At 36.2% G+C, this 25,886-nt stretch overlaps 1 protein-coding gene across 1 annotated transcript in view; it reads right to left on the reverse strand.

Annotated features, from left to right (window-relative positions):
• LOC145682198 (glycine receptor subunit alpha-4-like) overlaps positions 1-25,886 on the reverse strand; it is a 96,247-nt gene that overhangs the window by 56,229 nt on the left and 14,132 nt on the right. The window contains exons 3-6 of the mRNA XM_081753781.1: positions 23,294-23,361; positions 22,649-22,762; positions 14,208-14,308; positions 7,363-7,445 (exon numbers count right to left, since the gene is read on the reverse strand). Coding sequence (XP_081609907.1) covers positions 7,363-7,445; positions 14,208-14,308; positions 22,649-22,762; positions 23,294-23,361 — 366 coding nt within the window. The remainder of the gene's footprint in view (positions 1-7,362; positions 7,446-14,207; positions 14,309-22,648; positions 22,763-23,293; positions 23,362-25,886) is intronic.

The raw sequence follows: 25,886 nt of genomic DNA on the forward strand, positions 1-25,886 counted from the left end.
ACCAGTGTTACAACCACGATCACTCTATCTTATACCATTAATTAAATGCCACTACAGTTGCACCGAAAAAAAACTTGACACGCGAGTATTGGCAATGTCACTGCGAGCTGTCAGAGACGTTCTCTTACTGGACGCACTATAACAGTGCGTTGCTTTCGCTGGTACCGGTGAATTCCGAAACACGGATATTTACACAGAACGCATAATAGTTCATGAGTAATTCCTTAAACCGCTTGGCATAGACCTTGTAGTTTCTAAGCCAGACTGCTTTGAAACTTGATATTTCGAATATTCGGCGTTTTATAATTCTGAAAGGAGACGTATTTCGACCCATGAATCACTCCATAAACCTATTCCATATATATTCCATAAACCTACTCTCCTTGCGCGAAAAAAGGGAGGTTTCAGCTAGTTATTTATAGTGAACAATTGTAAGAAAATTTTGGACAAAACAGTTACGCTTCGTACTTGCTTTAAAGTATTGCCACTCTCAATATTACTGTTTCATCTCTTAATCTGATGTTAACGAATCTTTATAAGGAACTGATTAAAAAAAAGTAATATCCACTGTGTTTCAAAAGCAAAGAAGAATAATTACAGCATTATTTTCAAAATATTACTTGAAATATGTAGGACAAATATTCTGGACTCGTATGGGAACAAAAATGATCCATCTTAGACGCATTGCACTGAGAAAAAACGTATGTGGCATACGTGAACACGTAAGTTACATAGTCAATCCTGTAGTTTTTGGATTTAACGTAAAGCAAATGTATAACTGAAAAAGTATATTTTATACGAATTTTCCGTATAAGTGTTCCGAACAAACGTACTTTTAATACGAACGAACAGAAAGATATATGTAACATATAGGTGACGTATGTAACACCGTCACATTTGTAATACACGGGAGACTTAGATGTCAGACGTCCTGCAACGGTATGATGTAACATCTAAAAGCAGTGAGTATGTGTCATATGCACTGAGAAAAAAAAATGTAGGTAGCATACTTAAAAAGATAGGTTACATGCGTAATTCCTGTAGTTTTTGGGCTTAACGTACAGCAGACGTATAACTGAAAACGCATGTTTTATAATACTTTCTGTATAAGTGTTCTATCTATACGTACTTTCCGTATGAAACAATGTAGACGATCAGGATCTCACATACAAATGGACGTATATAACATATAGCTGAAGAAGGAAACATAAGTATATGCATGTGATATACGGAAAACTGTTAGATTTCAGACATCCTGCAACGGCATGATGTAACATTTAAGCGCAAAGCGTATGTAGCATATGAATAACATATGCTCCATACTGATTTCTGTAGTAAGCAAGAGGATTCCGTAAATTTGTACAATATATCGCTGTCCGGAGAACGGTTTTTTCTCAGTGTAGGCCTTATAAGCCACGGTAAGCAAGCTGTGTAACCATTTTTGCAGGTTGCTTCGGTGTAAGATACGATCAATCCTTGAATAATTGTGCTTAAAAAACTGTCTATATTCTGTCTTAACAGGTAGTTCACATTTTATCTTGGTTAATAGGCCTAAGCTATTGAAATCGTCGTATCCTCTAGCTACTGATTTAGTTCTAATAGTCAACATTAGAATATATAATCAGAGATACGAGTTAGTCCAGAGTCTATATTTTACTGAAATATTGCATTGTATTTTATAAATTTGCACGACAGTTTTGCTTTTCTTATATCTGCTTTACTTAGTAATATTCATCTAAATAAAATATTTTGCAAGCCGAGACACGGTACGTCTCAAAGAATTATTCTGTAACTACACTGGTGGAGAAAAATAGTAATGCATGAATCTCATTTTAAATTAATACACAAAAACTCTTTCAATTTTACGTCTCACTTACGCCCGCTAGGCTAAATGACACGGTGATGATGAGAAATGAATGCAGTTGTGGAATGAATAAAGTGGCCGGAAACAAGAGAACCCCGAGAAACTCCCCCCCCCCACACACGGTGTTTGTCCACCAAAATATCCACTTGGCGCTAACTGGAATCGAACAGGGACCCTACACACAAGAGGTAAACGTTATACCACTGAACCACCGCTGACCCAAAACAACATGGTGGCGCCTCTAGATACACAGTTGGCCCAATTCTCAAAAACGTGGTCAAAAGTCTAGAACATAACTGAATCAGTCATTTTGAAAAGGCCACATATCCACCAAAGTAAATTGTTGAGGAAAAAGAAACTTTTTATTACAAACGCGACGGGTAGAATGGCATAGATGATATTGAGGCAATAGTATAGGATATATAACATAATGTGATCATACATTTTTTCTTTTCACAGGGGATGCGCGTTTCGTCGCGTACGTTTCAAATTTGCACTAAAATGAAAATGTAGTGGGGATGGACATGTTACCTTTTCACAATGACTGATTCAATTGAACCTTTCTAAAACTCAACACTCACGAGTTGTTTTAGATTGCTGAATTTGAATTTAATATTATCTTTCGAAAATAGAAAAATAACTAAAAATGAAAACGAAATGGCGGACTCAATGTGGTGAACATATTGAAGATGATATTGGATGTTTCCCCAGGACGCTGATTTTGAATTTCAGATTACGTTTCTAAAAACATAAAATGTCAGATCTAATATGGCGGTCTTAAAAATAATTAGTTTTAAAAAGTTGGTTTTGCTTCGGTTTCCCAGGTCGCTACTTTTTGAATTTTACATAAATTAATGACAAAATATGTTTGTTACTCCATTTTATTGAATATTTTATCCATATTGCATCAAACAAACGGAAGATTTAATTGCACGCCCAAAATTAAGTTTATGTATCACCGCAAAACTCGGATGAAACAAAGTTAAGCAAGTAGGATATGAATGAAAAATGATTAAAAAGTCGGGATAAAACTTTTTGAGAATAGGATCTCGTGGACTTAAGACTTCTGTATATTTTAATGTTAGCGATTTAAACTCAAAAAAATAAAGCAATATTGTAAATGTCCCAATAGTTTAATAACAATCATTTTTTTATTTCACTTCATTTGAAAAGTTGAAATATACTTACTTTCCAAATCAAAACTTTATGTTCCTAACGTTTATGCAGGACATTTAAAAATTATAGCAGTTGTTACTACCACCAGACCGGCAAAACCAACTGTTTGGACAGAAAGTCAATCATATAGATCTTGAATGTCATATACCCGACATTCACTACAGACGTTGGCACAACTCGGTGATGGTCGTTTGCGGAGCCCGGCCGGTAGTAAACTACTGTCAGGCCATTCTACTCGCGTACGATAAGACTTACTTTGCAGACTTAGGAGGACAAAGCAGAATATACTGCATACCGATAAAGCAATGAAGCCAGAACCAAAAGAGAACATGATACAATTAACAAGTGGAAATGATTTATATGAAACACGAAGATTAGGCTTAGAAGAAAATAAAACTTGCTGTTGTGGACAAAGGTATATCCGAAAACATTTTTAAAACTCTTTGGAATAAACCTGAATAAAGAAGAAAAACTAATAAGAAAGTGGTTAAACATATTTGAACTAAGAGAATTTGTAAGAAATAATTTAATGGCAAAATCACGTGAAGTGACTAGGAACAAGCTAGACTGTTAAATATTAAAATAAAATCGCCAATAGTAAAGGTAAAATTCCAAATTTACTGCTTCGAATAAACAACATAGTTGGAAAAAATTAAAGGTATAAGCAGATTCGAAAACCTGAAATCCAGGAAGTTCAAAAGAAATGAAATTAAGAAGAACGCTAGAAATTTAACATTATAAATGATATTATGAAATAAAAGTCATCCAATCATGCAAATGAAGCGATGATTACAGAAAGAATCTGAATCCGTTCTGTGTATTTTTATAGCATATTCATCACATGTAGTCAATCTATTTACGAAAAGTACCTAAATACCTATATTAGTTTGTCTAAAAAGTACTGAGCTTTGAAGGTCGAAATTGAAAATACCATGAAACTAATTATGCACCACTTTGTTCGATAAACTTCTGTCAAATATCCAACAACATCATAAACCTGTCACTATAGAAGGTCTGTAGTGTATGGTCAAAAGATTCTACAGGCTTCTTTTGAAACTAACTTAACATCTGACAAGTCGTTCAAGATGTATGCGGTCTACTGTTGTTAGTGTGGTATACGGTAGCCTTTCGGACCAATTATTGCCATTTCTTTTGAATTGCTAGGTACAGTCGCGCTAATTGTCGACAGTGCAGGTCCCAGTACAACGATACGTTGTATATACTTATATTTTTGGGGCAATGAGTATTTCTTTATACGTACTAACCCAGGTTATTATGAAGAAGAAGTTAGTTAAAAATAATATAATTGTCAAATATACAGAAAAGGATATTCATATGTTAAATAATGAGATTGTCAATATTCGGTTGGCAGGCAACCAGATAAATAATATATAAATAAAAGATGGAATCAATATAAGAGATGAAGTGTGAGTATTATTTAATGTGGCTCAGTAATAAAGAACCAGTGTCCTGATTCATCGTTGTACCAGTCTGTCGTTTTGCTTGGCGACAACAGCTCGTGATGCACGATTACCATCAAATCCCACTTGGGCGTCAGATTCTGGAGCGTCTTTTGCTTCGACTACGATTTTTTACGTACATTGTTGTCATAGGTTATCGACTTTTAATCATTCGTGGTCAACTGTTTCGGAAATGGCTCGAATTTAGTACAGTTCAGTAGAGATCCAAGATAGAAATTTTATCGAGTAAATGTTCTTGAGTTAGACCATGTGGAACCCAAACGCCAATCTTCTTTTTGTACCCATCTTTCTCTAGATGATTTAACACTGTTTTGTAATCAGTATTTATGGCATTGGTTATGTCATGGCTGCTTATTGGCCGCTTTTGCTCGACTTTCGCCAGAATCTCATCCACTTCTGCTGTGATTGGTCGCCAACTGCGAGGATCATTTTGGACATCAACATTTTTAGAACGAAAGAGACAGAATCAACTTCTGGCTTTTAATGTTGATAACTTATTTTCCCCGTGAACACCACAAATTTCTTGACAGTCTTGCGCCTTTATCGTAAGGAAATTGTAAAATGTTGCAGTCTTGCAAAAAAGTCTCATATATCCACGGCGCAATACCTTACATCTGTTGATAATACCTTTAACACTTTTTGCATATCTAATAGGTACAACTGTCAACCATCAAATGACGTTAAGCCAGATTCGATGCTGATTATATTGCACCCTGAGATTTGGGTCACTAGCGCCATTTCATGCGCAAAAGGCTGACTATAAAGGTAATCAAGAAGGTTCTGTCGCTTTTTTATCCACGATTTTCGAATATCGATATGTCACCTAAGACGTATCTGAAAGATCAAAAATAGTCCCCCTCAGCATCAACAAACTTCTGCTAACGTTCTGGAAGACCATAGATTCCATAACGGTAGAACTTGGTGGACCGTGAAGCGTAGAAAGTATCAAGTGCATTTTGTAAATCAACTATGGATTTGAACTGGTGTCCTCTAAAGTGATTGTCCAAGGAATGGAACAGGTGATAATCGGACGGTAGAATGTCCGGGGGGTATGGAAGACGCAATAGTGTTTCCCATCCAAGGCGTAGAATGGTGTCGCAGGTCATCCTAGCCAAGTGGGGCTTAGCGTTGTCCTGAAACAGGAGGACCCCTTTCCGATTTGGAAGTGCTGGCTCCAGAGTTTTGAGTTTTTCTTGAATAAGCTTAACTGCTGACAGTATACAGTTGCATTGATGCTCTAACTAGCTGGTAGCAGTTCCCGATGCACGATGCTGCGAGCAGTCCACTAAACACAGAGGAGAACCTTCGTCTGCTGCAGTGATGGTTTCGACTGTTTTGGAACCGATTCATGGAATGATAACCAATTGTGACGGTGCCATGGACCTTCATAAGGGACCCACTTCTCATCATATGTCAACACATTGTCCAGAAATGGCTCCTTTCTCAGACGAGACAGGAAAGAAACACAGGTGTCTGCAAGCGTTGCCTTATGGCTCGGAGTCAAATTATGAGGGACCCATCGATCCAACTTGTAGTGCTTCATAAGTTGATGGACGTGCTGCCGAATGGTTTCTCCACTCACACTGAGTTGTAGTAGTCCCAGTTCCTTACATGTCTGGCCACTGTTCGCCTCGATTGCTGTCTGAAGGTCTTCATTTTGTATACGTGTTGGTCTTCTAGCACATGGTGCGTCTTCAAGTGTTTCGTCGCCGTCCTTAAACTTGTTAAACCACCGTTGCATGTTCGCGTAGTGACGACACCCTCACCAAAGGCCTAACATATCTTTCACCGTTATAAAGCTGCTTTTGACCCCAGTTTGAACTTGTACAACATACACTTCCGTTTCACGCTCTGCTGAGGTCTTATGTTCCCTCTGTCCTTACGCAAGTTCACGGTGTAACTGAACTGCCATAACCAGGTAGTATGTTGGATATACCCATACCAATAACTGACCTTCGCCTTATCTACATTCGCATTCAACTCACGGTGTGACGGCCAATTGAACACAGATCTCCAGAAAAACAGAACTTTCTTGGTTACCTTTATTTTTTTAGTTACCTGATATTTCAAGCTATATTTTCATCACTTAGTAACATACTTTTAATTTATGATTGTTGAATATAGGCCATTTCTGCGATCAACTCAACAAAGTGGCATCAAATATTAATAAAAAAATATTTCAAATGTCTGTTTACGTAAATTAATCAATGTAACATAAGTCAATATATTTACATACACAATTACAATTTACTAATTTTAATATTACAGTAGCCAAAGAATATAACATGACAGAATATAAACTTGTTATTATTCATATATTACAATTGACAGAAAACAAGTAGTATATTAGCTAAAACTTCAGTAACCTCACGATATTTCATATTTTTAAACTGGAATAACTATATAATTCAGAGAATTTTCATTTTTAGTAGTTTCTTTGCATACAATCAACTGTTTATTATGATTATTAGGCATTAGCTTATTGATAGATGCAGCATTATCTAAATAAGTTACGTACACAGGTACTTCAGCTGTCTGTCTGTCTCTAAAGTCTCCTCATTGATCTAGTTACTAGCGTGTGAGCCTGTGCAGAGCGGTTCCGGGTTCGATTCCTGTGTGATTATGTAACATTTAATTTTAAAATCGTTTCGAACTTACTTTCTTTCCTATTTGCTTATTGTAAAGAATCTAAAAGTTTTAACTACGCTTTATATGTCACTTCGCAAAATAACGTATATATATATATATATATATATATATATATATATATATATATATATATATATATATATATATATATATATATATATATATATATATATATATAAATCAAGAACTTACAACTTTCCAATTCCAAAGTACATTTCTGCTTATCGAACGGATAATTTCGAAAATCCATGCTACATATCACTGTAGCTTTGTACCTGAAAATAACATAAACGATTCTTACTAAAGGACTTTTATTATTTACCGAATGATATAGATCAATTGTAGAGCAACCTGCTACAGACTATATATATATATCTAGGTATGTTATAGATTCCATTAGCTAAGTACAGACATATATTTTACCTTTAACAGGAAATGCATGTCTTTCAGACACGTATGTGTTTTCAATGTAGTGTGCTGGGAAGGCTGATTCGCGTAAAAGAATTTATTTCATCAATAGCTTTTCGTTATTTAGTTTCGCGCGTGTATAAGTAGTCAATTCTTTGCAATCTTGTCTGTGAAAGTAGTTATAGCTGTTTTCTTGAAATGTGTCCGACACGCATTTCCGTTATAACGGAGGTATTTTTTCCGTGTCTTTTGGACATGCATTTCGGAAAGTAAAATTTATTTTAAAAGTACCTTTTTCAGCAACATATCTTTGAAGGTTTATTATATTGTTGTAAGTGTTGCTTTCTATTGACAAAATGGATGGCCTTAGTCCATCAGAGAGGAAACGTACGAAAGACTGTTAATGTAGCAGATCATGATTTAGGGGGCGAAAAGTGAAAAGAAGAAGCTAGACAAAGACGCGAATATATAGGAGGAGTTGATAGCATTCTCGTCAGAAGATCCGGATATCAACACCCCATTTATTACTGAGAAATTACAATTATTTATTAAAAGTATAGAAGATAACAATTTTGATTTGCGTAACACGTGTTAAGTAAGTACTGAGCTAACGGAAAATGTAAATAGATCTACTCATGATTCTTCAGTAATAAACCCGAATGTTACACTGGTAAAGATGGAATTTAATAGAGCCAATAGCAGGCCTGCTATCTTGAGATACGACTTTATCAAAGAATCGACTTTAGAACTAATGATGTCTCATCTTGGGAAATCGTATTGTCTGTCATACCAAATTGGCACTCGACAATCCATGAAATTTTGCATAGAGAGAAGAGTAGTCATAACCGACCTTACCTGTTAGTTGAAAAACTTAAAAGGAAAAGAAAACGCAGTCTCTGTACTTGGTAGAAGAAAGCAGGAGCACGGAATATAACATAATACATGGACAAATACCAAAGTAAAATATCTTTAAAAATTGCATATCTAATGAAAAATAATGTACCTTTGTTTTTAGCTAAGAAAATTTCTTAAAGAATAAAAACATTTAACAAATGTTATGTTAGAGACCAATTTATTTGATTCTACTCGAAAAGTGACTGTTTAGTGTTTGTAAATTGACAAGTCGCCTTTGAACTTTTCACATAGGCAATCCGTAGAATAGTCAGGTACAGAAAAACGAATTTGTAAGCTGTAAAAACGTGTGTTTGGAATTGTATTATTATTATTTTGTTTGTTTGTTTCCTGTTAAATATTTTTCATTCTTTAACCAATTTTCTTAGATAAAACCAAATTACATTATTTTTCATTAGATATGCAATTTTTAAAGATATTTTACGTTATTACTTGTCCGTGTTCCACATACATTCCCGTAAAAGGTTAAAAATGCCACTTCCTATTAAAGATTTGTTATTTTTGGGCATGACAGGAATATAATTACAAATGGAATTGATATCTTTTTAAATGCCCACCATTGACTATTGTGTAGGTGTGTTAAGTAGTGCCTGAGTTTGAAAATGAAAATATATTATAAAGAAACAAATTTCAAGAATGTGATTCAGTAACAAAAATAAGCGGAAATAATGTTGAATTAAACTTTAATAGTGAAACAATATACTGGAAAAAATGCCACCATATCATTCAATATCATTTACCTAAACCTCTTATGTATTGAGAACAAAATATCAGATATCTAACATCTAAGTTATAAGATTTTATGGACGTTTTGTTTGTGAACGCTGGATTCGAAGTAATAAATTATCTCTATTAAACTTAAGCGGTTATTCGTTAATACATTCATATAATAGGGAAAAATAAACATATCAACACTGATAATCAAAATCATTCAAAGGCGGAAGATGAGTTAGTTTTAATATTGAACATACACTACGAAAACTATTGCAAACTTTCCCACCAGATCAACAGTTAAATCGGAGTTGGTTATTGATTAATCTCAAGAATAGAAACACAAATTAAAGCTATACAAGGATCAGTGTAGAACCCTCTGATTACGATATGATTGATTAAGATAGATTATACCTAGGTACAGGATGGTTGAAATGTTTTTTCACCACCTACAATTGTGTTAGAAGTATACGTGAATAATATGTGGTTCGGCACATTTTTACGAGCATTTGTTATTATTATTATTATTATTATTATTATTATTATTATTATTATTATTATTATTATTATTATTATTATTATTATTATTATTATTATTATTATTATTATTTTACAAGGTCTTCTCTCTTTTTTTTCAGATGGCTAATAGGAGCTTCTACAGTTTGGAAGAGAAGTGATTGAAACTTACGGAAACAGGGACGTTTGCTACAAAATCCTGAATTATTTCCATAGATGGTTTCAGGAAAACTGGCTCTTGGTTAGTGAGTCAAAAATAAAATATGTAGTTTTATAACTATCGAACGATTAGAAAAATTAAATTACCGGTACATAAACGTAAGTACGCAGTAACTAAAATGCTACATAAAGGGAACACAGCAAAGTTTTTGGATGTAATTCTAGACCAATATTTCAAACTTGATCAGAAAGTAAATCAGATGTGTAAAAGTGATCACATTGTGCATTGGAATTTGCTCATTAGTAGATAAAATGACAATGCATGCAGTAACAATAATGTATTATGTAAATATGGAATGATATATAAGGTGGAATTGTTATTCAGTATTGACTGACTAACTGACTATGACTGAATCAAGATTTCAATATTGCAAAATCATACGAATTATTAAACTGCAGAAGGAAATGTTCAGATCTATCACACAAAATACACTCACAGCAAACTGTTATTTAGAAAATAAAATGTACTAATACTGTATTCTACATTTGCCTTACTTATCAGAGTGTTGAATGTAGTAAAATGAAACCAAAGAATATACAAAAATGTAAATCTGTATTACCGTATAACACGAGTTAAAGATGGAAGGCCGCTGTTTATTAGTGGTTCAGTGCTCATCTGTGGTAAATGGGTTACCTGGATTTGTAAAGGGTTAGAATCACTACGAGACATTCTGCCTATTTTGGATTCTCCATGTATGCCATCTTCATTAATTGAATCTTCATTCTATATTTATTATTAAAATAAAAATACAACAGATTTCCCAATTCACTTTGCCCAATTGCGAAGTGTATTCTTTCACTTCGCCCAATTGCGAGTTCTTTCCTTCCTAGCTTCTATCTGCTACCTGAGAGAGTAAGATGTCAGGTTTAACTCTCCTAGCATAATTCTTTACGTTTTATTTTGCATCTAGCTGTACTGAAAATTGCGAGGGGGGTATCTAAATTAGTTTCTAAAACAAGTTGCTAAGCTAAGAGAATATGGGATGATGTTTAGCATTGCGAGAGAGTTCAATCTGGGATCAGATTAGCAATGTAATAAAAATAAATAAGATTGGGAAAGACAATTAATAAGACACTATCATATAATCATTAATAGAGAGATCCAAGAAATGCAAATAGCAAGGTGAAGGATGGGATGCATTATGCTTCAGCATGGTACGATTATAGACTACTCTTATAAGGTGTCAACGTGTGAAATAATTCTACAATTCCTTATAAATGACGACCACGTACCAATCGGTATCTGGTCTCACATTGGCTCGAACCTGGGCCTCTAGTGTAGACTTGTAATTTATCGTTTTCTTCATTGGAACATAATGAAGTTAGGATCTTTCAGGATAAAATATGGTGGCACTTTACCTCTGTCATACATTTGATGTTAAGGTTATGGTTGGTCCCAAACCTTCTATAAAGGTACTTCTTCTCGAGTCAACTTCGTGTTGCACCCTTGGTCTTCTGTCATATTAGTGTCTAGAGTGGCCACGGCCACGAGTTTTGTTAGACGTTCCATTGGTAATTTTTTCTTGTTGAACTCACGCGCTAACTACCTCAAAAAAGTCTGAGTTGAAAATAGAAAAGAGAAATTATGCTGTGAAAGCGAAACAAAACATGAACTAGGAAGAGAAAGAACAATGACTTTCATGTTAGCAATTTGGCAAAGTGGATAAATAGGAAACCTTTTGTGTTTTTATTTCAATAATTAATACAGAATGAAGATTCAACAAACGAAAATGGCACACAGGAGAAATTCGAAATAGGCACGGTGTCTCGAAATGATCCAAATCCTTTACAGCTTGATCCCAGCTCTCGCCAACTGAGCTTCCTGGTGCAGAAATACCGTGTGTGTGGTTTTCTTGGGATTGTCTTATTACCTCCCACTTTCTTTATTGCATCATTTCGTTGGTTATAATTACCAGTATCATTATCACTGTCTCCTTACAAGTAAACCTTACGTTTGGGTGAATCGAGTTGCTGACGGAGACACATATGAGAAAGTAGTACTAAATGTGGTCAGTATTTCAGTGAAGTTATAGGTGCGAAGCTCCAGGGGTTTAGGAGATATAGCTACCAGAACATTACATGGAAGTACAGAATAGTCTTCATACAGTTGGAGGTAAAAGCTCTATAAGACCTCTTGTAACGACAAAAGATGAATAACAAATATATGGGTACATATTAGAACTAGGGGGAAGTCATATAGTAAGGGTATACCTGACGGCGGCCATCTTGAAATCCGCCATTTTGAATTAAGGTTAAGTTTTTACAATAGGAATAGGGTCATGTGATACATGATTTAAGACTAGAATTTAATCAGAAGAACAATGGTGACGTTAATTTTGATTTACGCGCAATTGATAAAAAGTTACAGGGAAATTAAATATTGTTGCAGCATATGTATTAGTCCTTTACCCCATCTTGTAAATTTTGTGTTAATGATAATAATTAAATAAAAAGCAAGTGGATAAATATTAGGTCTATGGTAAGAGTTGCCTTGATGGCGGCCATGTTCAAATCCGCCATTTTGAATCAGACAAAAGTTTTAAACAAAATGCATAACAGTGACATCTTATTAATAGCAAATTTGCCATAAATCCAACGGTATACCCATTTTTGCTTTATCATTATTCAGCACAAAATTAAATGGGAATAGAGTAATGCAATAGATGACTTCGGGCTAGAAGTTAATCAAAAATAGAATGTTGGCGTTACAATGTTAGTTGTTTGATGCTGTACTTGCACGCCATTTCGTTGTTTTTCTTGTATCCTGTTCACATCTATTTCTCGTTCGCTATTTAAAACTTTGTCTGATTCAAAATGGCGGATTTGAACATGGCCGCCATCAAGGCAACTCTTACCATAGACCTAATATTTATCCACCTGCTTTTTATTTAATTATTATCATTAACACAAAATTTACAAGATGGGGTAAAGGACTAATATGCTGCAACAATATTTAATTTCCCTGTAACTTTTTACCAATTGCCCGTAAATCAAAATTAGCGTCACCATTGTTCTTCTGATTAAATTCGAGTCTTAAATCATGTATCACATGACCCTATTCCTATTTTAAAAACTTAACATTAATTCAAAATGGCGGATTTCAAGATGGCCGCCGTCAGATATACCCTTACTATATGACTTCTCCCTAGTCCTAATATGTATCTATATATTTGCTATTCACCTTTTGTCGTTCCAATAGGTCTTATAGAGCTTTTACCTCCAACTGTATGAAGACTATTCTGTACTTCCATGTGATGTTCTGGTAGCTGTATCTCCTAAACCCCTGGAGCTTCGCACCTATAACTTCACTGAAATACTGACCACATTTAGTACTACTTTCTCATATGTGTCTCCGTCAGCAACTCGATTCACCCAAACGTAAGGTTTACTTGTTAGCTTCACAGCATAATTGTGTGATGATAAACTAAAACAAACTAAACGTAGTATACTGTACATGTTCCTCCCAGTTAATTGAAAACGTGGAAAATGTTTATTCTGGACATCCATAAGATTGTTCACCACTCGCCACAAACCAATAAATTAAATCTTAATATCGGTAGATTCAAGGCATCAGAATCAAAAACTCTTAAATGGTAGTTTTATTCTGTTGAGTTTCTTAATGGAGATCACAAACGCTAGTTCTATGAGAGCTTTTACAATTATTATTACTTAATATCATTCATGAAAATAATACGTTTATATATTGTAATTAATTAACTATCTGCGAACATAATATTTAAAAAATGTTGTCAACGTTTCGTGACAATTTGCATGTTATTGGTACACTGAACGCAATAAATTTAATACAATATACTTCAATTAAGCGCAAATAAATGGTAAGATGGTATTCGGCTCGGAGGACCCCGGTTCCATTTCCAACTGGAGCTCAAGTGGTTCAGATTTCACGTTGGGCTGTAGGTCCATATCTCATATAACCCGATGTTGAAAGGAATGCTAAAGTCTAATGTATCGTCTTCATCATATAATAACATAATCGTGGATTAGTAGTTAAAGCTTTCTGGTTACAACTTTTTCGTGGCTAATCCGTGCGGAATACCCAGGTTCAATTTCTGGTATGAAAGTTAATGTGGCTCGGATCTCACGTTAAGCTGAATATCTCATTATAGCTTGCATGATGAGGGACGATAAATTCAAAACAAAACGAAACCTAAAAAACAAACTTTTTTTTTTTTTGAAAATTGTAAATATTTCCATTTTAAAAAAAATACATTAGTGTTACACCTTCACTCTGATCGTTAAATTTCACTTACCTATTGCTTCTGAAAAGTCTTTTCTCTGGAGTAATCCAATACACAGCCCTGTCTAAAATACGTTCAAACAACATCCATTCTTTCGCATTTCGAAAATGTACCTAGAAGTATATATGAATGTTGAGTTAGGTTGAAACAGATTGAATTATACCACTCGTAAATATATAGGTGTAACAAAATTAAAAGAAAGAAGTAATAAACTTTTAATAAATCAAAACAAAGTATATATATATATATATATATATATATATATATATATAGGGTGTTTCAAAAGAACACTGACAACGTTTGGGAGATGATACCTGGCACCAAGATAAGACAAAAACTATAGATCAAGTTGAGTGCACAAATGCTTCCTTTTGGAGTTACAGGCCGCCGAAAACATGAAAAAGTGAACTTTAAAGGTCGGTAGCTCCAGTACTATGGAGCCTACCATAGTCGGGCCAAGACTTCACTTAGAAAGTTGTATGCGACCTACACAAATATATATCTTTCACAATCCTGCGGTACTTCCGCAACAATTTTTATAGAGGTGGTTGGTGAGTGCTAAAAATTATATGCCTATAGCCACACTCCCTCTATAAAAATTTTTGTGTAAGAACCTTAGGATTCTGAAACATGGATTTTTGGATAGTACACATAGTAGTTCCTAAGTGAAGTCTTGACCCGACTACAGTACGTTCCATAGTACTGAAGCTATGGACATTTAAAGTTCACTTTTTCATATTTTCGGCAGCCTGTAACTCCGAAAAGAAGCATTTGCTTACCCAAGTTGGTCTATACTTTTTGTCTTATCTTGGTGTCAGGAATCACCTCCCAAACGTTGTCGGTGTTGTTTTGAAACACCCTGTATATGAGAAAATATACTAGGCTCAGTTTATTAGGAAAGCGATTTCTTCTTTGCGTTTAAAATAAACCTCTGGTTATTTCAAGAAATAGGGTGAGATGGAGGAAAATATATTATTAAGGAGCATACTTTTCATTTTTTTATCATAAGTTTTAATTTGGTTATTTTACAGGATTACATCTGTTGCCGATCGTCCTGGACGTAGTCATCTACAATTATCTCTAGATATAGGGTATAAACCCTTTCAAACATGTGAGACGAATTGAAATAGCTTCCAGAAGTTTAATCTAGTCTAATCTTCGAATATAAATAAAATAAAGAGTTTGTTTGTGTGTTTGTCTGTCTGTGTGTGGCCTGGGGACCAGACGTATGGACCGGTTACCAAATTTTGGTCAGGGATACCGAAGCCCAAACCCCGTATCAAGACAAAGCCCTTTTAACAAATTTCGAACCAGGGAGTCTCAGGGGGGCGTTTACCGGGACTGGCCTAGGGACCAGACAAGTTGACCAAGAGTAACCAAAATTTGGTCATGGGTACCTTAGTCCAGGCTCCAGACCAGGGCGAAGTGTTTTTATCAAAATTCGAACCAGGGGGGTCTCAGGGGAGCATTTACCAGAACATGTAAAAGTAGTAGAAAATGACCGATATTAGTGTCGAATTCATAATTTTCGCGGTCGCTGAGATCAATGATGAAACTCCGATCGCATTAACTACCAAATTCACCCTATTCGGCTGGGGGCCGGGAGTTGCTGGCGGGGGGATGCCGAGGCATATAAAAATAATCCAAAATGACCGATATTAGTGTCAAACCTATTGTTTTCGCGGTCGCTGAGATCAATGGTAACAGTTCCATTAGCGATGGTTTTCAAATTCAGCTACCATTATATGCATGCCGAAAGTCACCGGGGGGATACCGAGACATGTAAAAGTAATCCAAAATGACCGTGTAAAATGCATAGTTTTCGCAGTCGCTGAGATCAATGGTGACACTTCCATTAGCGGTGACTTTCAAATTCAGCTATCATTCTATGCGGGCCGGGGATCACCTGGAGGGGGGGATACTGTGACATGTAAAAATAATGCAAAATGACCGATTTAGTGTCGAATTCATAGTTTTCGCGGTCGCAGAGATCAATGAAGAAACTCTGATCGTATAAACTTCCAAATTGATCCTATTCGCCTGCGGGCCAGGGCACACCGCACCGGGTGGGGGGATATAGAGATATATAAAAGTAGTAGAAAAAGACCGATGTTATATCAAATCCATAGTTTTCGCGGTCGCTGAGATCAATGGTGACACTTCCATTAGCGATGACTTGCAAATTCAGCTACCCGGGCCGGGGTTCAGCCGGGAAGGGGGGATACTGAGACATGTAAAAGTAGTAGAAAATGACCGATATTTGTGTAGAATTTATAGTTTTCGTAGTCGCTGAGATCAATGGTGAAATTCCGATCGCATTCACCCAGTTCGGCTGCGGGCCGGGGGTTACCGAGGGGAAAATACTGAGACATGTAAAAAATAATCCAAAATGGTTGATATTAGTGTCAAATCCATAGTTTTCGCGGTCGCTGAGATCAATGGTGACTCTTCCATTAGCGACGACTTGCAAATTTGTTTCCCATTGTATACGGGTCGGGAGTCACCTGCGGACGGAGGGGTTACCGATACATGTAAAAATAATCCAAAATGAACGATATTAGTGTCAAATCCATAGTTTTGGCGGTCGCTGAGATGAATGGCGATACTCCGAACTAAGACGAAAAACTTATAGAAGAAGAGTAGGAGGATGAGTGCAAGTGGAAGAACGTGTGAGGAAGTCCTCGGACGGGAGAAAATACTCCTGGAACCCAAGCACTGGATTACCGTGCTTTTGCCGACGACCAGAACGCGTGCTGCACCTCCAGCCTCTCGGTTTGGGAAGGAATTCCGGAGCAAGAGTAAATGTTGAGGTGATGCGAGGATAGTGTCTCAGAAACAAAACATAGCGCAACTATTGCGAATAGTGCGGCCTATCCTGGGCGTGCCGGTCGAAGGGTAAAACGGACCAGGGCCTGCACTAAGTGCTCTGAGTGGGCTCTGGACTTCAAGCCAGCACAAATGAGTGGAAACTGGCATTGACACGCAACTGAGAACACTAAAGCATCAAAGCAGGAAACACTTATATAGAAGCATCACAAAATTAAAAGTTTGGAAAATGTGAAAATTTAGATAAAAATAAATGTAGTGTGTGTGTTTCTAGTGTAAGTATTAGTTGGTGAAGGTTAGTGATTTCACAAGAAGCAGTCAGTATCCGTGTGTGTAGTGAGTGTAGCGTAGTATTGATGTAGGATAGTGAAAAGAGGCAAAATATACAGGCGAAAGGCCAGTGTAAATAGTGCAAATGTGAAACAGAACACACAGGAGAGAAATGCATGGAGAAACCAGAGAAACCAAACATACAGAGTGAAAACCTGAAGAGAAGAAGAAAGAAGAAGATGACCAAAAGGTAAACATCAAAACACAAAATATACGACATACAAAACAACACACACACAACAAACTCAATAAAACATAAAACACACAAAATCACCCAAGACTAGAAATGAGACTAGAGTTAAGCAAATGTTAAGTTTAAATAGTGTATTTTTGTTTCTTTTTTGTTCGTTTTTTCGATCTTTTGTTTTGTTGTCCAGTCCCTTGTTTTGGTTTCACGTCCTTTTTCCCTTCTTCAAAATTTTGAAATAAATAAACCCAAAAGAGAAATCATTTGCAATGATGATACTTCGACGTTTTTGAATGCTCAAGGCACCGGCAGACAGTAACGTGACTGAACGAATGAAAAAAAATCTCACAAGCATTGACTTTTAAATACAGCCCTCATGCGAAGAATGGGTATTTTCAGCTAGTATTGGATAAAATTGGGAAGAGTGGTGTAGAATAAATAAGTGATCCATGGTATATTTCCACCAGATCTTCCGGTTGCATTTGTTTCTCCATTGCGGTCTATGCGACGAACATTCTTTACAATCACTCTTCAGCGTTCTTTCTACTGGGGAAGACTTATTTGCGATGTACTAGGGATAGTTTATTCCACTTCTATTGGGACACTCTGCAGAGACCGGGAACTCAGCTTTCCAGAGGCAGTCGCACTTTGCGAAAAATCCGTCTACGTTTCAGAAGTCCAAACGAACAGCAGTTCGTTGGGCTATAAAATCGAGATTCTTCACTGGAATGTCGGTGAACAGATAGCACGAATTTCAGTCCTAGTTTCTATCATTCTATAGAAAATCAGCGTTTCTTTTGTTGTGCGATGGTGCGCCTTGTCCTACGGTTCCATCCGGTTGATGTCCGCTTCAAACAGTATGCCTATTTCGTTGTAAATATCCATCAAAACATTTTCCTTATCATGTACAGTATTGGTTCTCATATTATTGGCAACGTGACGTCCCTTCAATTTTTCACTGTAAGAAAATCCAACCAGAACCATGAAATCTCGTGAAATAACTTTCGGTGCACTAAGAAACGAATCTGCCTCGTTCTTATGTTTCGGCATTTCTGTACGTAATTGCTCGAACCTTTCCACAATCGGCCACATATATCCATGCCTCGTTTACGATGACTACAAACTTCCAGTGATCTCCCGTTAGATGGTATTCATACGGGTAACGTTCGTTAGTCGTAAAACAGCATAGATTATATGCAGAGTCGTTTTTAATATTGTATTGAGAGCTTGACTAACGCCTGATGCTAAATTCCGTATTTAGTAATACGCGAATGAGGTTAAGAACAATCTATCACAAAAGGTCATCCTCGACTTTTTCTCAGGGTTAGCCAAACATTTAAGGAGAAAAGTCGTGGTTGACCTTTTCCGATATGAATCATTCCTAACTTCACTTACATGTTACTAAACACGGAAGTTAGCATCACTCATTAGTCAAACTCTTAATACAACGCGACAAGCAACTCTGCATAAGGCCCCCTAAGTCTAAATTTTAGGTTTTCTTCAGTTTAGGACTTAGGCCGTTTAAGACCTGTGGAGTTTGAGACTTGTGTCGCTGAGGATTCGTGCTTATTCCACTTGCTTTAGTTCTGAAATACACCACCACAAAACAGAACCGCAACAGTGCAGTACTTGCCACAATGCTGCTAGGAACGGCGACAGTTAATTCCAACGGCAACAGTATAATACCAAAACTATTATTATTATTATTATTATTATTATTATTATTATTATTATTATTATTATTATTATTATTATTATTATTATCTATTCTGCAGTTACACATGAATTACATAAAATAACTTACTTCATTGCAAAGAAAGAATTAAGACACTTTCTCTACATAGGCCTACATTATTTTAAGACAAATTCAGTCAATAAAATTAAAATTGACTTCGTTAAGAAAGGTCGAAACCTCTCCAACAGGGGATGGATTTTCATAAGTCGTTTTTATTTCTCAATGGACTGTGTATGAGCAGGTTTTTTTTTTTTTTTTTTTTTTTTTTACCAGAAAGAGAAATGAATAAAATCAACACCGTGCTCTAAGTTTGTACATATATTTAATGTGATAACTAAAGGATAATCCAATAAATCTACGTCTGTACCGTAAATTATTCAATTTTGGTACAATGTAGTCTAATATAAGACTTCCCAATCATTCCTATTGCTTGATTTTGAAATTTACCAAGAATGGAAACATGAGGCCACGGTGGCTCAGTGGTTGAGGATTCACCTCTGGTGCATGCGGTCTTTGGTTCGATCCTATCTCGAACCAAGTGAGCTTTGTGCTGTACAAACACTGTGTTCGTGAGTTTTCTCGGGATTGTCCCGTTTCCTCCCACTTTCTTCATTCCACTATTTCATTCATTTTTCATCATCACCGTCTCCTTTAGCCCAGCCACCACAATAATTTCATTTTCATTTTTGAAGACATGAATTTACTCGACCTCCGGTCAACCACAATTTAAGAAAAATGTTTCACGTATAAATAGGAATTTGACGAATATTATGTGTTTTTCTTTGAAGATTTTCCACAATCTGCAATGCTTTGTGCTAAAATCACTCAAGAATTAGGGTTAAATTGACTCCCAATGAGGATTGAATTAACCCTCTTATTTAAAGAAATGTTTCGCTATAATTTTCCAAAAGTTATTAGATTTTATATAATATGATGTATATGATTAAGGCTCTCTCGCAATCCCCTGGCATGAGATTGAAGCCAGGCAATTATGAGGAAGTGATTTAATCCCCTTTCTCTTTGATTTAAAAATTCTTCGATAGCTTTCGTCAATAGTATTGGATTTTGCCGCAATATGTTATATATTCTTTCTTAACTTACCAAATAGCCAACTTGAAATTGATCAATAATGAGAAAATGAATTTATCCCTACCTCTACAGATGCTCTGCAGGTTTATGAAATATAGAATATGTTTTCTTTGAGATTAGAGAGTTATTGCTAATGTTTAGAGTTGAAGCTAGTCAGAGGATTAGGTTGTTAGGGTATTAGTCATTTACACTTGCTCAAAAAACAGGTTTATTATAACTTTCCTAAAAGTTACACATTTTCTATGAAACAATGTTTATGTTTTCTTTCAGGCTATCCAAGAGGTCCTATTGTTATTGATCAACATCATATTCATCCCAATTTTAAAATCATATTTCACCATAACTTTCGTTAATATAATAATAATAAGAATAAATAAATGAATATAAATCTTGAAACAAGGCATGTGTTTTATTAAAAGATTAAGAACTACTACCACTGGTTGGGATTGAATTTGTGAAGTGTCTTTCGGAACTTTAAAGAAATGTATGTTTCTTCATCCACTAGAATTCGATTTTAGTCTACTTTGCAATGCTATAAACCATGGGTATCCATCCACTTTAGTACATGTCGCAACTCCATTACTAAATTTACCTAACATATTCCTTCAAAATAACAGCTGTTGCTGCTGGGGCCAGTGGCATGGCCCTATGATCAACTCTCTTGAAGGTGAGATAACTTAGTGGGGAACGGCCTATAATATGAAGATTTATCTTGCAGGTGACTGGTAAACTTTCAACTGCATCATAATCAATCGTTGGTCATGGTTAAAGGCCCATGTTACTAGTATGTCTTGCTCTTCGTAACCACGGCGCTGTACAAGAACACAAAACACAGAAACTCATAAAATCCAAAGAGCTATTGATTCTAAACTAATTCAATGGATCGTACTTCAATATGCTACCTGCAGCCCTGTGGACGGGAGGGGGGGGGGCTTGATGAAAAATGATGTTCTTGTATTAATTATTACTTATTGAAAATACATTTTTAAGTTTCACAGAAATTTCAATTACGTTGGTTTTGAAAGATTTCGTAAAATTTTAATGATTCACTGTGGGTTATAACCCGTTCAACGGTATGAGCACCTTTGCTACAAACTACAAACTTATATATTCTATAAAATATGGTTGTATTCGCACTTATTCGTACCACTTTCACAGTATTCTTGGATTGAACACGATGGTAGAGTCACAAGAGCTTTTTTTAAAGAACTTACATTGTTTAGTACTTGTGCCACTAGTTGATTTTTAGAACTTCTGCTGTTTAGAATTAGTGATTGTGAAGCTCAATACAGTTGCAGTTTGTACCATTCAGGACTACCCCGCGTCCCTGTTCGTACAGCTTTCTTCAGTGCACGACATGGTGGGCTTTCAGAACATGAACATTTGTTTCCTGGACTATCTTAAGACGTGATGTTTGTGACATGCTGGTTGTTTGCTTGGGACACACAGGACTGGCTGGCCGTAGCAGGTTGTGTCCGTGGATTGTACGACGCCGTTAGTGTCTTAATTTGGTGCTGCACCGGTGGTGTCAGCTTTACTGGAGTCCTTTTGAATGTAGCTTAGTAGGTGATGCACAATCCGGAAACGATCGTGTTTCATATCATTGAATTATGACATTTACAATTGAGCGTCTAATAGTAAAACCATTTTCTTTGATTCATTATGTTAGAAAAACTAATGGGTCCATCTGAAAGTGCTACAATATAGCTTTCTCAGAATCGACTCACGTTAGGCATCATTAGGCTTCACAACACGACTATTTTGCTAGCAGACACATCACATATTTCTGCTTCAGAGGTCCAACTTTCACGTTTCTGCTCTGCTAACACGCAGTGCTGTGCGCTTTGCATGTCATCTATCCAGAAGTCTGTCAACCTCCATGTATGACAGCTCACCTCAAATATCCAGTGAAGAGGGATATTTCAGGGTCAAGTCGGAACTCTTGGAAGTATTCTCATATACTTTGTGCTATAGTGTTGATTGGTCATTTGTAGTAAATAATAATGAGCTGTAAGAGTAAAATATGAGACTACATGTGTTGCCTGTGCCTTGATTTCCTTTCTCATCTCCTGATGTGAGTAACGATAATCTATTTTTTAGTGTTTTATTGATTGATAAAACAGGATATTTAATATGTATAACTCAGGGTGTGTTGTGAGAGAGAAGCAACAGAATATATACTAGCATTAAAATATTCTATTCCACTAAAACAATTATATCGATTCTTTTTTAATACCAATCCAAATTTCATAGCGCACTCCAAACTACTTCGTATGTTACACTTACATCTGGTTGCCAAAATTTCGAGAATTCTTCAATCGGAAGTAGAATATCTTCAGGAATAGCCAACAGTCTACAATCATACCATGTTATTCGCATGAAGAAAGTAACGTCCATGTCCTGTTGAAAAAAACAAGGAAATATTATGGGGACGTTTAGTTACGATACCTTTGTACTTTAGTAGTCACGTCTCAATATTAATTGGAATTTATGATATCAATATTAAGGAGCCAAAATATAGGCTACTAGAGTATATCACCATTATAGTCAATATTACAAGTTGCAGAGTTGCCAAGTTAAAATCGAACAAAGACTAAAGCGACAGGAGGCATCGAATTTAGTCTATTTCCTTACACAAATTATAGATAAATTTCTTATAATCTTTTCTTTCATTGAAAATAATAAATTTGTATTGCATAGCTACATGTGTATCTTTCCTGTGAAGAAATGTTTCATACTGCTTGCATGTACAAAAGGAATGCTGTAACAATATTTTTAATAGTAAGTTATATTTCAGGAATGTGCTCAACTCTGTAGTGCAAGCTTCCAATATGACCGAAAATTTTAAAGAAAATTAGATTAATCAGATCTGCTTATGATAGAAAAAATTCATCCTAAAATACAAATCGAGATGCAAAAATAAGCATTTACCAATTCTGTTTCTCTCACTGCAGTCACAGCACCAATGGCTACGTCCACAGTAACATTCACCGCCTGACCTGTAACATTAAGTAAATGCAAGTGTTAAAATATTGCTGTACTAGAGAAACTTTATGAAAAAATTCGATATTGTTCAAAACGAATCATGATATAAATGCAATTGTGATAGCTTGAAGATTAATTTTGTACATAACATAGTGCATTATGCCTGATATCATTCCCGTTCTGTAAAACCAGGGAATACTTAATCAAATATTCCATTATATATTGTTCTTCAAAGTGGATCAAATGATTCAACAAAATGACATTTAAACGTATACGATACCAAGTTATATACGATTTTTGAGTTCCATACAACACTTGTTACAACTCTTCTATAATAAAACATGTTCTATTTCTATTCAACCTTGGTGGCCCCGCGAAGCGTAGTCACTAACGGTCTCGCCTCCGGTGCGAGCTGTCGCGGGTTCGATTCCCGGTGGAGTCGCTCGGTCGAAAAACTGTAACACGCTTTTTCAGGCCAGCCACACTGAATGAGGTTTTCCTGGGTTTTCCTCATTCACACCAGGCAAATGCCAGGGTGGTACCTAACTTATAGGTCCCAGGCCGCTTCCTTCCCTTTCCAATCCTTTTTTTCCTTCCCTTTCCCAGGATTGTGTGCTTGCCGAGGAACGTCATCCTTCAAATCGTGACGGGCTAAATGGCCTTAGATGCCGAAAGCCCAGAAATATAAATTCTACCCCTACTCTATTCAACTTTGGATTAAAGAAAAACTTAAATCATTATGCGAAAGAATTGAGTATATCATGGACCCGGAAAATTGATTAAATTCTTATCGATAATATGCAAGAAACGTCCTCTTTTCTGTAACTATGAAAATAAAGAACATTAGGGCTAAGTATCACTGATGACCTCTCAAAATTTCAAATTTTTCAAGAAAAATTACCAGATTTAGACGAAATTTAAATCAGACTAAGAAATACAATATATACTATGTTGCCATTCGTCACCGGACACCCATACGAGCATGTTAATCCAATCTCGCTGGATCATATAAGTCTCTTGTAAGGCCACCATTAGCAGCAACGCTTCGAGGAAGACTTTCCACCAATTTGCAACACGGCGTTAACGGAAACTTTAGCCCATTCGTCCTACCAAGCGACTAACAACTTAATGATGTTTTGGGGTGGCATTTTCTGGCCCTTAAGTGGTGCTGCAACTTGTCCCAAACGTTTTTGCATTCACATGTCCTCGAATCATGTGTTTATAATACCTGCCGTATGATATAAAGCATTGTTGAGCTGAAACAGGTATGAGCCAATACCGAATTGTGCCCATAATGTTGGGAGCGCAAAACTATCTAGAATTGTTTGGCACCCTTCAGCATTCATGTTTCCCCTAACTAAAACAAGAAGACCAAGCCCATACCACAAAAAGCAGGACCACATCATGATGCCACTTCCGCCGAATTTCATTGTGATTCTCCGGGTATACGTCACACCCACACACGTCCATCGCATCGCTACATCTGGTAGCGATCGATTTGTCACACCATAAGACAGAGTTCCATTGTTCGAGAGTCCAATAGTCGCGAGAGTCCAAATGATGGTCGTATTAGGGGTTATGATATGTAACTAGTGAACTGCTGCTCGACCATGAAAACTAAGTGCGGTGTTCTCGCGGAGGACGGTGCGATCACTTGCAGCACTATTGGAACCCGAACTCCTGTGGTACCATCTCTAATGACGGTTTTCAGTTTACCTTCACATGTTTCAAGTACTGACGATTACGATCTGTTAATGTTTTCGTTTTGATGTGTTTGGGCCAATGTGCATAACCGCATTTTGCATCCACCTCAAGATAACATCACTCACTGTTGACTAGGCTATCTGAAATTGGTTGGGAATCTCACTGGTCGAATGTGAGCTCCAATGATCATTCCTCATTCCACCTCACTCAGTTTGCGTCATCTTTCCGTATTGACTGTTGTAGCTGATATGCGTGTATTTTCAAACGGCAACGCTTTTTATATATTTTATGGCGTGTGCAGACGATCCGAAGCATGTTTTGAAGAGTGTCCAGTGACGAATGACCACATAGTATTACCGTTTCATTGGGTAGAAAATTGTAGTCTAATATATCACGTAATCTACACTTAACCCTCCAAAGCACGCGTGATCAATTGTAACATCAAGGCACGCACGCGGAGTCTCACTCCGCAATATTTATTTATCTTATTTTAATATGTATTTTGTTTTAAAGCGATATTAAATTGTTTAATATTTTCTTTGCAATGTTTTTGACAATTGCCCACGTATATTTTACAGCACAAACTTCTTTAACAGTTCTAAGAAAACAAAAACTTCTCTGTCCATGGAGTATCCGCAGAGTGAGACTCCGCGGTGCGTGCTATGGGTTAAAAGCCGTTCATCATGTTCTAAGTGCGTAAGTAGAGTATTAAGGAAATTCTGTTTGATAAATATTAGGAATACCTCCTGATACAGAAGAAGTTATGATTCAAAATGTAGTAATGAGACATTGTGTTTTTTTATACTATTGAGATTAATCTTAGGTCTTTTCTAAA

The sequence above is a fragment of the Thermobia domestica genome, chromosome 3, assembly GCF_964235325.1.
Source record: "Thermobia domestica chromosome 3, izTheDome1.hap1.1, whole genome shotgun sequence".
NCBI classification, from domain to species: domain Eukaryota; kingdom Metazoa; phylum Arthropoda; class Insecta; order Zygentoma; family Lepismatidae; genus Thermobia; species Thermobia domestica.